We start from the raw sequence: 13,559 nt of genomic DNA, 5'->3' as shown, positions 1-13,559 counted from the left end.
TCCCAACATTACCCATGGTTGACAATTTTCAACCACTTCCCCCCTCCCCAGCTGAGTCTCAGGGGACAGAAAGCAAAGGTCGGTCACCAGGAGAGTCTGCAGGTTTCCTTTTAATCAAGGCTCTGCTAAAAGTGTTTGGTGGCGCTAGGAGCCCCCAAAGCATGAAATGGACATGTAACACCACCTGGATCCCCCAAAGCAGGTCAGACCACTCTGGAGAGCACTGCTGGTCTTGCCCAAATCCGGGTCATCAGACTGGGTATTCCTTGGCTACATTTCAAAGCTCAGCACTGCCTTCAGCCAGGATGAAGTGGGAGTGAAACCCAGCTGCTAGCAGAGCGGCCACCCCAGGCCGAGAGCCAAGTACCAGCCACTGCTGGTGAAGACTGGCCCCTTTATTGAAGGGGGTTGTTCAGAGTCCAGCCACCAGCCCCGGGAGGGAGAGAAGTCAGGGCGCCCATCAGGGATGGTCAGGGCTCCGCAGCTCCATCGCCAGCATCCTTTGGAAAGCCACCTCGGGCGGAGACAGCTGGCTGGGGAGGCGCTCCGGCTTTGGCTGAGACGTTCTGGTTGGAACAGAAAGGAAAAGTGAGGCTGGGAGGAAAGGCCTTGGATTAGGCCCTGCAAGGATATGGCCACTTGGCATTCGGCTAGCGCTTAACTTTTTCAAAGCCTCTCGCCCAGATGAAAGGAGGCTGGGGGTAAGGCGGTGGGGACACTCTTCCACCCTCCAGGGGAAGCCAGGGCTTAGCAAGTCCAGCGACGGGGCAGTCCCCACCTCCCAGGCCCAGCCCGGGGTGGGCACTGACCCCGCCACCAGCCGGCTCCGGGCGCCGGCGGCCCAGCTGCCGCAGCATCTCCTCGCAGGCGGCGATGGTGTCCAGGAGCTGCCGCTGCCGCTGCTCCACCGCGTCCAGCAGCTGCTGGGCGCGCTCATCCCGGGGCGGCTGCGGGGGTGGCCTCCCGCCGAGCCCCAGCCCCGCCTTCCCACGGTCCACGCCGGCAGCCTCCCTGCCCGGGAGAGAGCGACAGACACACGGTCAGGGCCGGCGCTCGCGCGGGGTCCGAGCCCCTTCCCCCCGCCCCGACGGGCCCCCTCTCACCCCCGTGACCAGTCTGAGCCCGGGCCCCATTCCATCTCCGCCTGCGCGGCCCGACCACCGCCCCCCTTTCGGCCGCCCCCCTCCCCAGCGCTGCGCTAGGGCTCCGCAAGGCTGCGCCCCGCCCCGTCCCCACCGGTCTCCTTCAATCCTCCTGGGGGTCGCGGTCCCTTTAAGGTGCCCGGCGTGGAGGTGGGGCCGAGCTTCCCCGTCCGGAAGCTGACTGGGCGCGTCACTTCCTCCCGGAAGTGGGCCCGGGCGGATGTCTCCGGCGCGTCCGTGCAGGGGGCTGAGGGCCGCGGTGGCTGCCAGCGTGGGGTTGAGCGAGGGGCCGGGGGGCTCCGCCCGGAGGGGCCGCCTCCTGCGCCCACCGAGCCCCGCTCCGGCGGCGCCGGGGGCCCGGCTGTTGCGGCTCCCGGGGAGCGGGGCCGTGCGGGCCGCAAGCCCGGAGCGCGCCGGCTGGACCGAGGCGCTGCGGGCCGCCGTGGCCGAGCTGCGCGCCGGCGCCGTGGTGGCCGTCCCCACCGACACGCTGTACGGCCTGGCCTGCTCGGCGAGCTGCTCGGCGGCACTGGGAGCTGTGTATCGCCTCAAGGGCCGCAGTGAGGCCAAGCCGCTGGCCGTCTGCCTGGGCCGCGTGGCCGACGTCTACAGGTGAGGCCGCCCCGACCCGGCCCCGCTGAGGGCGGCACCGCGGGAGGGGCTTCCGGTGACAGGCTTGGGAGACTGAGGCGCAGAGAGCGGGAGGGGCTTGTCCAGGCTCACCCAGGAATCCGGAACTGGAAATGTGTATCGAGCACTTAACGTCTTCCAGTGTCTGAACGAGATGCTGGGGCGCCGCGATGAACGAGGCAGTCAGGGTCCTTACTCTCCTGGCGCTTTTGTGATAATGGCGGGGGGCGGGTGGGGGGGGGAGGGGAGGGACGCCCATGGTTTAAAAAAAAAAAAAAAAAGAAACAAACACGATAGCTTAATTTAGTAGGGGCGGGGGATGCCTTGAAGAAAATGAAACATGGAGCGTGATAACGGTTCAGCTGTTGTAGCCTCAGAGACCAGAGGCATGTGGGCCCCAAACCGGGAGTGCTCCTCTGGAGCCCAGCGTCTCAAACTCTCAGGGAGGTGAAGAGGGAATACAGACGGATCTCATCGTAGTCCCAAGAGTCCCCTTTTCTAGATCTGTCCATAGTCTGGAATAGGACCAGCAGCGACCCTTCATTCTTGGATGGATCTGTGTCCCCTCTGTTTTCCAGGTATTGCCATGTGAGAGTACCCGAGGGGCTCCTGAAAGACTTATTACCAGGACCAGTGACCCTGGTGTTGGAACGCTCTGAGGAGCTTAATAAGGATCTGAACCCCTTTACTCATGTGAGTCAGATTTGCTTTTCTTGTGTCCCCAGACTCCTGCCATCTGGCTTTCACTAGGATCCAGGCCAGACCCACTCCCCGCCCGTCTCACCCTTTTTGATGATCCTCTCCCCTTGCTTTATAGCTCGTAGGCATCCGGATTCCTGACCATGCCTTCATACAGGATTTGGCTCAGGTGTTTGGGGGGCCACTTGCTCTCACCAGTGCCAACCTCAGCTCCCAGGCCAGTTCTCTGAACGTGGAGGTAAGAGCTCCCCAGTCCTCCCCGCAGAAACATCACCAGCCCAAACACAGATTCCTCTGAATCTGTGGGGTTGATGGTTCACTGGAATGACCTGCAAGAGACACCCATTTGTTCTAATGGTGGGAAGTCGGCCTGGTTGGCAGGGGTGGGGTGGGGGTGGGGGGATCAAATGAAAGGATCTTGAAAAGGTTTCATTAAAAAGTCTGAGAGGTGAGGGGGAGAATTGCTGTTTTCTTCTTATTGTGTTTTTAGTAATAAGAAATATTACAGTAAGTGATTTTTTTTCTCCCCCATTTTTTTGATGGTAGCAGTTTGAAAATGTCGTTAGGCAATAAGCCTTTACATTAGTGCTGTAAAGAAAGTTAAGGCTCTGAAAGGTTGTGTCACTTGTCCCAGGGACTCCTGACCCTGTTCTTTTACCTCGGCCGATAGCCATGTCAAAGAAAGGATTATCCTAATCCTGCCTTGACTGCATGGCTTTAGAACAAATGAGAACACACAGAAATGCCACCACACGTTTTTTTTCCTACAGAACTTAAATGTAAAACATAGCAAAGTACCGGGGTTTCCCAAGCCCAGACCTAAAGAGAGTGCGGTCAGGGGCCTTAGAGAGTGAGGGTGAGAGCTCAGCATCCTTTCTTATTCTGGGACTGCAGGCTTTATCTGGTCTCCGTGGCTGTGCCCGAGGCAGTGGGGGTGGGGGTATTCTTGGCTTGTCCGCAAACATTTGACCCAACCAACACAGTAGCTGGTAGTTAAGACCCTCCGTCCCAAATGCCCAGGCCTAGCCACCACTGCAGCATTTTCGTGAGTGGTAGTGCTGGGGAGAATGGGTGATGCTCTAACCCAGTTAACAGTTCAATCCACAGATTTTGGAGGGGCGTCCTTCCCGTAGCCCCTTAAGGATTGAGTGCTGGTGGCATGCACATGAGAATCCACCTGTCTTCCTCTCCGTACCCTTACCCTACTGATCCTGAGATCCAGAATCAGAGTGTCCTGGATAAAGTCACTTGAATGTGGTGACATAGAAATTTGGGCGGAAGCTCAGGGTAGACCCCCACGTCTTTGGACACCCACCTAGGTAGGACTCCAGTCATTGTATTTATACATCCCCAACAGAAGCTCTGTGTGGCATCTCCTCTTGCACAAAAAGTTTCTCTGAGTTTTAGGTGTTACTTGAGGCACCGACTTAGGAGGGCTTCACACCTCACAGGATGCTGTATCCCAGGCGCTAAGGCAGTGTCCTTGGCACAGGTGACCTTCACTGCGTGAGGTTCCTTTCCCTGCTTAGAGGAAGATGCCTCCTGTTTTAGAAGTGTGCAGTCTTTGCTTTCTTATGAACTCTGGGTGCAGTGTGACGTCATGGCAGACGCCAGAGGTAGCGTCCATGGTCTTCCTCTCCCTTCTTCTCAGGAGTTCCAGGACCTCTGGCCTCAGCTGTCCCTGATCATTGATGGGGGACCAATCGGGGATGGCCAGAGCTCTGAGTATCGCCTGGGCTCAACTGTGGTTGACTTATCTGTACCTGGAAAGTTTGGCATCATCCGCCCAGGCTGGTGAGTCTTTGCTGTGGCATGGGGATAGAATTGGAAGGGGGTTGGAAGGTGCAAAAAAAAAAAAAAAAAAAAAAAAAGTCCTCGGCAGAATAAAGGTTGTCATTCCTGTCTTGTCCCGAGGGGAATGAGCAGGTTTGAAGAACTGGCGGATGGAGGTGGGGACTAAGTTTGCCGGTGTTTGCTGGCTTTTTCAGATTTCAAAGGATTCATCAATGATCTATTGAAGAGCTGATCACCATGCTCTGGTGGGCTCAGGGTTTTGAGGAGTCAGACTTTAACTGCCCTCCATTTCCTCCTCAGTGCCCTGGAGAGAACTACAGCCATCCTCCAGCAGAAGTACGGGCTGCTCCCCTCACACGGATCCTGCTCGTGAATCTCGGGAAGAGGGAGGGCCCGAGAACTGGTGCTGGACACTGTGTGTCTGTTCGCTGGTGACTGACAAGGCCTCATTCACAGAGGCCACGGGGGCCACAGCATCACCAGTCTGACGCTTTCAGGCAGTGTGTCCCTCTAAACCCTGTAGACCAGGCCCCAGAAGCTGCTGATTTTGTCTCACACTGGTGGGGGAGGTCATATTTATGAACTGTACTTTCATATCAGCCAAAAGCTGACTAGACGCTTTATTTGAGCACATTCCTAGGATGGCCTTGTCCTAATAAGTTTCTTCTTAAAAGATATGTTTGAAACATTGAAAGAACAGACTTGGAATCTAGTCAGAGCCTCCCCTCTGGTGGATGGTGGCTTTTAAGGTCCAGATCAGCCAGTGCACCAGCTGGTGCTGTTGGAACGTCTCAAGTGACCAAAGGCATGTGTTTCTGCACCTGAAGCTGGAACCAGATTAGGATAAAGGTTGTTGAGCCACGGGCCACACACTGTTTCCTCTGAACCAGTGAGGCCGGTGGTATGGTGTGCTGTGATGCCAGGAAGAGTCATCGTTTTGGGCAACTTGTAGGAAGTGAGCTCAGTTGGCAAGGGGTGGGGGCGGGGAGGTCCAAATTAGAGAATACTAGAAAGCAAATCTCTACTATTTCTGTCAGCCAGTGGCTTTTCTCGTATTTATTCATAAAATAAATTATAACAAATTATACCTATAACACTTTTATTTGAATCCAGTGTCTACTCAGCAGCCTGCATCTTTATTCATGTGAATACCAAGTGTTAAACAGTTATTCTTGGGTATTTGAACCTTGTTTTTCATTAATAGAAAATGTTTTGTAAATAGTTTATTTTTCTTCTTTTGAATTATTTCCGTAGGGGAGGGTTACTGGGTCAGAGCGTATGAACATTTTTCTGGTTCTTGATACAGATTCACCTTCAAAAGAACTGATCAAGCTGCTTTGCCATCAGCAACGGATGAGACTTGCTGCTTCAGGCCCCTGGCCTTGCTGTACTTTTAGAATTTTCCAAATTGTGTATGTGGGAATGAAGCCTCCTAGTTTCTCCCTTCTGTAACTTAACTACAGGTCACCATCCACCCCTTTTCACCTGTCCTGATCTGCTCCATCCATCGGTGCCATTCAGTAGCCATGACCTAACTGGAGCCGGGGGTCCTGTGGTAATCCATAGGCCCGCTTCTTCCCCTCCTGCACCTTGCACCCCATTCCCAGTACTGGGATTCAGTCTTGAGCCCATAAAGTAACGCACATATTTCCAAGTAGCTCCTAAGTCTTGCCAAGGAGGTGTCCCAGGGTCTACTTTGAGGGCTCCTACAATTATAGCACATTAGTTTATTTGTAAATAAGTACTAGTTGGTTACATATCCCCTCTAAAAATCGTGTTTGAACTTCTCATTTCTTAAGCAAACTCACTCTTCGTTGTGCCAATGCTGGCCAGCCGATCCCACATGTCAGGTGGTCACGGAATTTGAGGGCGGGCTCAGAATTCAGGAAGTCTTGAAGAGAGCAAAAAGAATGCTTACTTGAGAATACCACGTCGTATTTAATTGATACAAATCACAGTAGCACTGAAAATGGCTCGACTGAGTGGGCCTTATTCAGTTTAGGCAGCTAAAGGGAGGCGGGGCGGGGGGGGGTGGTCCTAGTCCTCTCCCTGGAGCTAAATGGTCATCTGGGGAAATGGAGGCTCTGGAGCACAGAGGTATTTTCTTAGAGGAAAAAGAACAACTCCCAGCGCTGGGTAAAACTGCAAAAAGAAACTGTGCTCAGGCACTAGCTACAAGGCCACACCAAAGAAGGAAAGCTGGATCCTGTAAGCTTCTGGAAGAAAAAGGACCTTGCCAGGTCAAGTTCTTCCCTAGCGCCTAGCACATAGTAAGGTGCTCAATTAGTGTGTGTTGAATGAATGAATGAATGCTCAGGGGTATTTCCTGATCATTGGGTTCAGGAGTCTACCGGGAAGGGCTTCAATCTAGAATTTCCCTTTTGGGAAGCTTCAAATCCGGTTCCCTGACTTAGAGAAGACAGGTGCTGTGGGAGGAAGGCTGAAGAGGAAGCAGGGCATGTGCTAGCCCCGAGCCCTGGCTCCTCCGAAGAGCAGTCACCTGGTGGCTCCGCTGCACACCAACCCGCTGAGTTCCAAGCGAGGAGGGACTATTTTAAAGTGTTGGGACAGGATATGGAGCTGCCCTGGGCTAAATCCAGTCACCCGCCAGCCTCTGTGGTTCCCTCTGGAACCCTGCCTTGTTTCCTGTCACCGCAGAGCACCCCGGCACCACCTGCCCAAGGAACAAGCTCTGTTCCACGTGGGCCCAGGCTTGACAGCCCACCCAGAGGCGGCCCGCCGCTGACTTGGAGACCGGTGAGTGCCCGTGACCTCAGCTGAGCCCCACGCAGCGACACCTTCCGGTGAGGCCAGGACGTTGGCACCTCGTGGCCGTCGGCAGGCTCCTCACATCAGCCACTGCTCCTTCTCTTTGATGAAGTGCTCTGCCCAGCGGCGAGTCAGCTCCAGGTACAGGTTGGGCTGGTGAGGCAGGTAGTCCAAATACAGACGTGTTGGCGTCTTCTTGGGAATGGCCTTCTCGATCTGGGTGCCCTCATGCCACTCATTGAAGGAGGTGATGGAGACAATCTCAGGCCTCACCGTCAGGGCTGCCTGCAGGGCTGTCTCATAGTACTTGCCATTGACCCTGTTCCGAGTATTGTGGTTATTCCAGGGCCGGATGCTGGTGTCAATGTAGCCAGGCCCCACGCTGGGGATGAACATGAGGTTGTTGGCATCACAAAAGTTCTTCACGGCTTTCCAGTTCTGATGGGAGGAGCCGAAGGAGAAACCATTGGAAGCAAAGTAGGTATACATGCCATCAAATCCGGCAGCCAGGATGTCGTGGGTGTGGCCCTCCTCCACCAGCAGGGCTATGAAGACCCCATCATAGGGGGTGTTGCGGATGGAGTGGGCCCCATTGGGTGTCAGGAGGTGAGCCCAGGCCTCAGGGGACGTCAGGTATGAGTCGTAGATATAAAAGAGTGGGAGGCTCTTGCCCATGCTGTTCTTATAGCGGTAAAATGCACCATGGGAGCCATACCTGAGGAGCAAGAGGGAGAAGAACTTGACTTGGCCGCCTAAGAGGGGCAGCCAGTACAGCTGTAGGACAAGCCATGGGTTAGATCTTTCCTGATGTCCAAGTGCAATTTTGGATCCAGCCAGGCCCCACAGTTGGAGTCATCATGCCTCTAAGCAAGAACCCAGTCCTCCACCCCCCACCCGTCCCCAGCCTCAGAGATCCTGTATTCAAGCCTCACTTCCTTGCCCTCCACCATGCCACTCCCTGTCTTTCATCTATACTGCAGCAACAGCCCTCTAACCGATCTCCAGGCTCCCACTGCTGGCTCCCTACAATCCACTCTCTTTAATCACATTTGATTGCTCTTAGTACTGAGACCTGCAAGGCCCCCTCCTACTTGATCTGGCCCTACCCACCTCCGTCCCTGCTGTAACCCCATCTCTACACACCAGCTACACTGGCCTTTTATTCTGCCATCAGGCTTGTCCCATCATGGGCCTTTGGATCTGAGAGCCCTCTGCCTGGAATCTTCTGCCTGCTCCAGATCTCTGAAGAGCTGACTCTTCCTTCAGGTGTTAGTTAGCTCACATGTCATTTCCTCAGAGAGGTTCCCTTGACCACTCTTTCTAAAGTATAGCACCCATCCTCAGGCATGCTCTCTAACACAATATGCTGCTTTATTCTTTCTCAATTGCTTTTTCAGAGTATGGGTCACAATTTGATCTTTCATGTGTAACCGCTGTGCACTTCACTGCCTCAACACACTGGAATGTAAATTTTGCTAGTCCTGCCCATTACCATACAACCGGGGCTTAGGGCAGTGCCTGGACACCTGAAGGCACTCAACTGTTTTCTGAATAAGTGGATGATACATGCAAACGCCGTACAAGCTACTTTCACATATATTAACTCACATAACTCTCACAAGACTCAAAGGTTCAGAGGCTTGCATCGGATCACAGATCAAAACTCAAACCCAAGTTGCTGACCCCAAGGCCCGGTACTGTCTACTGTGAAGTAGCTGCTGAGGACACAAGCATTCTGCCCTTGTGTGCCTTGACCTACCTTTCTAAACCTTCAGTCCCGCCCCCATTTTGATCCCCACCAGAATCCAGGCCCCACAGCAGCCTTACGTGTCAATGATGTACTTGATGTTGTCATGCAGAGTGACGTCATCCCGGCCCTTATAGGGTTGGATGTGGAAGGCCACCTGCCACAGACAGAGGAGATACCGGTCAGGTGAGTATCTGCCCAGGGGCCATAACCTATAAGGCTCATGCTCCCCTAAGGCTTGAAGGAGAGGGCCCGACAACTGTAGGCATAATAGAGATAAAAGCAGCCACTGCCCTCAGGGCCAAGAAAACGGGCAAGAAGCTTGCCCACCTCCCACAGCAGGACATCTGGGAACCATTTGGATGGGCTGTGACTGAATGGCTAATAGGTTTAAAGCTCACGTGCCAGTTCCACGTGATTGGCATTAGCTGCTTGAAACCCTGGGAAGAAGGATGCTGAATGAAGCTGCATTGATGGACAGAGATGCTATGATCTGTTAAACATGTCAGTGATGGGCTCAGGAACAGGAGTGGGGCTCCTCTCTGCTGTTTATCTTCCTTCGCCACCAGAGAGGGGAATGACTTATTTGGTTCATTTGGAGAAATTAACTGGACATGCTTCACTCAGCTCATTCATTCCTCTTGAAAGCGTGCCTGCCTGCCAAGAACATGGGTTGTACTCTACGCCTTGAGGCCCAGCATTGCCTCCCACTAGGGGTCTGAGGCTGGAGTTGAGTTTCTGGGCGCATTTGGGTCCTTGCCTGCTCTCTATCCAGAGTCAGGCTCTCCAACCTAACTTCTATCTGATATTTATTGAGTCCCCCATTTCTCCTATATTTGGTTTTCCCCATTTTCCCCCATAATTCAAGAAAATAAGAGTGACAGGGGCTATTTCGTAGAGCCCCACCCCCAACACCACACTTGCTGTGTATTTGCCATACTTAGGCTAATGCCAAGAACTAACCCTGCGGGCAGAGAAGGGGAAATCTGAATGGGCCAAAGAGCACCTGACCTCTTCTTGGAGACTCACCTGGATGTTGTACTGATGGGCGGTGTTGAGAATGGCGGGCACCAGGTCATCTGAGGGTTCCCCGTTATCATCAGCCATGCCAGGTGGGTACCAGGACAGGACCAGGACGCCTGAGACACAACACAGAAGCTACTTCAGAGACACAGAGTACCCATGCGACGCAGATGTGTTTCCTCACAAGCTATCTCCAGCTGCAAAATGGTTTCTGCCTGAAACCTTGAGCGGGGGCTCTGGCAGGCCAGGTTTACTTCCTGCAGATCAAATCCCAGAGCCTAGCGTCCTGGAGCTGTCCACGCCCGCGGTGCTGAAGCGAGGCGGCAGCGGGAACCTTTGCACACCAGGCCGAGAAGGAGCCTGACAAAAGCCTGAGTAGGACTCGGCTTTTGTTTGCATTCCCAAGGAGTAGAACAAAGGGAAATGGGTGCATAACACCACACCCATCTGGAAGCCACAGTCCTGTCTCTGGAGGAAAGGGGCACATCTAAGGTCCCGCGGGGAGAAGAGTCCCAAGCCGAGGTCATCTTATCCTTCCCACAGGAAATAACGTTTGTCTTGACCATCTGCCTCTCTAGACTGTAAGATCCTGAGGGATGCCCTCTGTGCTATTTATCTGTGAATGCCTCCCATCATTGTCTCTGGCATTCAATTTCTCCCCATTCACTAGCCATCTCTAGATAAATTGAAATGTGTTATAAAATCCAGCAGAATTCAGTGACAAAATCTGAAAGAAATGAGCCTCCCCACCAGAACCTGCCTACAAAAGAGGCTCCCAGGAACCTCTTTTCAAGCAGAGTACTTGATGAAAAGCTGCTGCCCTCTCCCCCCCCCCCCCCCCCCCCCCCCCCGCCCTGCAAACAGAGCAGGGTCCATCATACAACATGGGCAAACTTTCTGCAGCCAGCAAAAACAGGAAGGGCTGCTGCCCTACCCCTGTATCTGGTGTGAAAGCTGAGACCATCCCAGGAATGACTCCACTGAACCCCACTCCTGCAGGGCCAGGATACCCAGGCCTCACTTACCTAAGACTAGAAGCCCGAGAGACAGGAAGACTCTTGCTCCCTCTCCTTGCTGTCCCTCCTTGGGACAGCTCGGAGCAAATGCCTTTTTCCACTGGCCCTCCCAGCAGCTCTGCCCTACGAAAGGGCCCTGTTGCAAGGGGTCAGAAGGCAGAGTAGGGGGAGACCTAATACTAGAAGGTAGGGGCGGCGCCGCGTGGTAAGCGCTGAATGAAAGTAGAAGGGAGGGAGTAAGAAGCCAGGCAGAAGGGTGAGTGGGACCAGAGGCTCGGTGACAGGACCAGTGGGAGTTGTGGCGTGGAAACGAGGAAGGGCGAGGCTGGGGGACAGGGCCGCCCGAGGGTGGGGGCAACTCACCGATAGCGGCTTCCTTAAGCTGGGTCATGTGCTCCCGCAGCACGTCGGGGTCCCGAGAACTGTAGGGCCCCAGCTCCGGGTAGAAACTGGAGCCCAAGTCGTCGGGAGGACTATGGCGGCCGCGGGGGTAGCTGGCCGAGATCTTGGGGTCCCAGTGCGGCACCATGACGTGGTCCCAGTGAATGTAGTGGCCTTCGCGCCGCGGGCTCCCGTACCAGGAGTAGTAGAAGGCGTGCAGGTCCGAGTAGACGCGCAGACTCTGCCCGGGGGCGGGCTCGGCCTCCGCGGGGGCCGGGCCCGGGGGGCTGCCCGGGCCGGCAGTGCGGGGCGGCGGAGGCGGAGGCGGCGGCGCGGCGGGGGCGGCCGGGGCCCGGGCGGCGGGCGCGGGGACTCCCTCCGGGCGTCGCTCAAAGGGCGCCAGCTCCAGGCCCGGGCCCAGCGCCGGCAGTCCGTCCGGAGCCTTGAGCGTGCGCAGACCCATGAGCGTGCCGAAGGCGAAAAGCAGCACCAGGAACAGCGCGATGCAGGCGCGGCGCCGCCGCCGGGCCATGGCGGCCCCTGCGCTCCCCGTGGCCCGCCCGGCTACCTCCCCGCGCGCCGCGCCATGGCTGCCCGCCCGGCTCCCGCGCGTCGTGCAGCCCGCGCGCGTCCCAGGGAGACGGCGACGCCGAGCACCGAGCGCGGCGTGGGCGGCTCCCGGCCTCTCCCCCGCAGTGCGGGCGGGCCCGGCACACTAAGAATGCAGGCGGCGCAGACCAAGTGGTCAGGAGTCGAGGGGGAACTGGACGCGAAGAGTGGCAGAACTGCTAGTGCCCTGGGCCAAAGGAGCAGGGGCCTAATCGGGTGGCGTGGCTCACGAAGCACTCGTCTCCCTTCGGCCCGGGCCAGCAGCGTAGAGGCACCTGGAGGAGGAAAGGGAATGCCCTCCTTCGCGAGCCCAGGAGAAGGTCCGGGCGGCGGCGCCCGAGGGCGTGGGAGCAGAGGGCAGGGTAGGGAAGAATGCGAATGTCGGAGTCTGACCCTCTCGCCGTGGATCTCCTTCCCTACTGGTCCCTCTTTACTGACTTCACCGACCCTCTTCCTGCTGTTCTCAGTGACCTCCCTTCTTTGCACTCAGACCCCCTTTCGCACCCCGGGGAGCCTCCGAAACTTGGGGAGGGAAAACCCCAGGAGTCAGACGCTACAGACACTGGCTAGAACGTGGGAGGACAAGGGAGACCGTGACTTGCACAAAGTCACACGGACCGGGCCTAAACCCAAGAGCTCTTGTCACTGGCCAGACTGCTGGTGCCAGGCCTGTTGTCCAGGGCTGTTTGTCTTTGGACAAACTCCTAGGATCGGTGAGAACTAAATGAGATAGTTACCGAAAGGCACTTTAAACAGGGCCTGGCAAAACTAGCACTCGGTACATGTTGGCCATTCTTTCCGGACTCTGGGCGCCAGAGGGCAGACCCTGGGTCTTAATACCCTTCTAGACTCCAAAGGGGGGGCTGCAAGAACAGGGTCTGACACTCAGTTCCCAGGGCTGTTTGCTGAGTGAATACCAACCAGTCTCTGGTGTGATATTCTATAGGCAATGACACCTTCCTCACTCAACACTGAGTTCTTACTCTGCATTATTCATGAGTTTACTTATTCAGAAAATAGTTTTGTTTATTGTCTGCCTCCTTCACTGGTCCATGATGACAGCAACCTTGCTCTAGCTGCTGTGTCTGAAATAAGGTTTGGCATAATAGTAGGCACCTGATTCTTATTTAAGTAAAAAAAAAAAAAAAAAAAAAATTGTAGGAAACCCAGGAAGAGGAGGAGCAAAGTTGGGGAATGTGGGTAGGTCTGGAGCCAAGGAAAGTGAGTTTGAGAGAATTCATAGTAGTAAGTGTGAAGTAAGTAGGATGCCTTCAGCTCCAAGCAGCAGACACCTGATTCACACTGGCTTATGCAATATGGAAATGTATCATCTCATAATGCAGGGCATCCAATGGTAGGGCAGAGTGAGTAGATTCCCTGGTTCAAACCACATCATTAGGAACCTGAAATGTTTCCATCTCACTGCTCTGCTGTGCTCGCCATTGACTTCATACCAAAACCTACCCAAACTGGCTCCCCTTGTATCACAAAATGACTGCTTGGGGGCAGCTGAGGCAGCATGCTCCCTTTCCCCAACCAACAGGCAACAGTAAGACCCATTTCTCTTTCCTAGAAGGGCTAAGCAAGCTTCTCCTTAAAGCTCGTCAGTCTAATCTGGTATAGGCCTGCCCGTTCATCCCAAACAAATTGTTGCCAAAGGGGATGGAATTACCATGACTAGATTAGATTAAATGTTTGCGGTGGATTGAAACTTGGGGAGAAGACCTTGCTCTACCATGGTATTAAATG

General features: G+C 55.0%; 3 protein-coding genes across 5 annotated transcripts; 1 reads left to right on the top strand and 2 right to left on the bottom strand.

The window, feature by feature from the left end:
- Window positions 1–90: 90 nt before the first annotated feature.
- CC1H1orf122 (chromosome C1 C1orf122 homolog) lies at window positions 91–1,373 on the bottom strand. 2 transcript variants are annotated; one of them, XM_023258499.2, is made up of 3 exons: window positions 1,237–1,373; window positions 810–1,011; window positions 91–566 (listed from the first exon to the last, which is right to left on the bottom strand). In XM_023258499.2, exons 2-3 carry the CDS (start codon window positions 855–857, stop codon window positions 471–473), a joined length of 144 nt encoding a protein of 47 aa, XP_023114267.1. In that variant the 5' UTR covers window positions 858–1,011; window positions 1,237–1,373; the 3' UTR covers window positions 91–470. The 2 variants fall into 2 exon arrangements, with proteins under 2 accessions (XP_023114267.1, XP_023114266.1); XM_023258498.2 differs by having other exon boundaries at window positions 1,104–1,239.
- Window positions 1,363–5,489, top strand: YRDC (yrdC N6-threonylcarbamoyltransferase domain containing). Its single transcript, XM_023258497.2, has 5 exons — window positions 1,363–1,754; window positions 2,351–2,465; window positions 2,590–2,709; window positions 4,123–4,265; window positions 4,566–5,489. The coding sequence occupies exons 1-5, from the start codon at window positions 1,363–1,365 to the stop codon at window positions 4,636–4,638; spliced, it is 843 nt and encodes a 280-aa protein (XP_023114265.2). The 3' UTR covers window positions 4,639–5,489.
- On the bottom strand, window positions 5,288–11,829 carry MANEAL (mannosidase endo-alpha like). Of its 2 annotated transcripts, XM_023258496.2 has the most exons (4): window positions 11,184–11,829; window positions 9,811–9,920; window positions 8,862–8,938; window positions 5,288–7,749 (listed from the first exon to the last, which is right to left on the bottom strand). In XM_023258496.2, the coding sequence occupies exons 1-4, from the start codon at window positions 11,731–11,733 to the stop codon at window positions 7,113–7,115; spliced, it is 1,374 nt and encodes a 457-aa protein (XP_023114264.1). In that variant the 5' UTR covers window positions 11,734–11,829; the 3' UTR covers window positions 5,288–7,112. The 2 variants fall into 2 exon arrangements, with proteins under 2 accessions (XP_023114264.1, XP_011283025.1); XM_011284723.4 differs by lacking the exons at window positions 8,862–8,938; window positions 11,184–11,829 and having other exon boundaries at window positions 9,811–9,881.
- Between the last annotated feature and the right edge of the window lie 1,730 nt (window positions 11,830–13,559).

Source organism: Felis catus, chromosome C1 (assembly GCF_018350175.1).
Source record: "Felis catus isolate Fca126 chromosome C1, F.catus_Fca126_mat1.0, whole genome shotgun sequence".
NCBI lineage: Eukaryota > Metazoa > Chordata > Mammalia > Carnivora > Felidae > Felis > Felis catus.
This window is presented reverse-complemented; position numbering and strand designations above follow the sequence as displayed.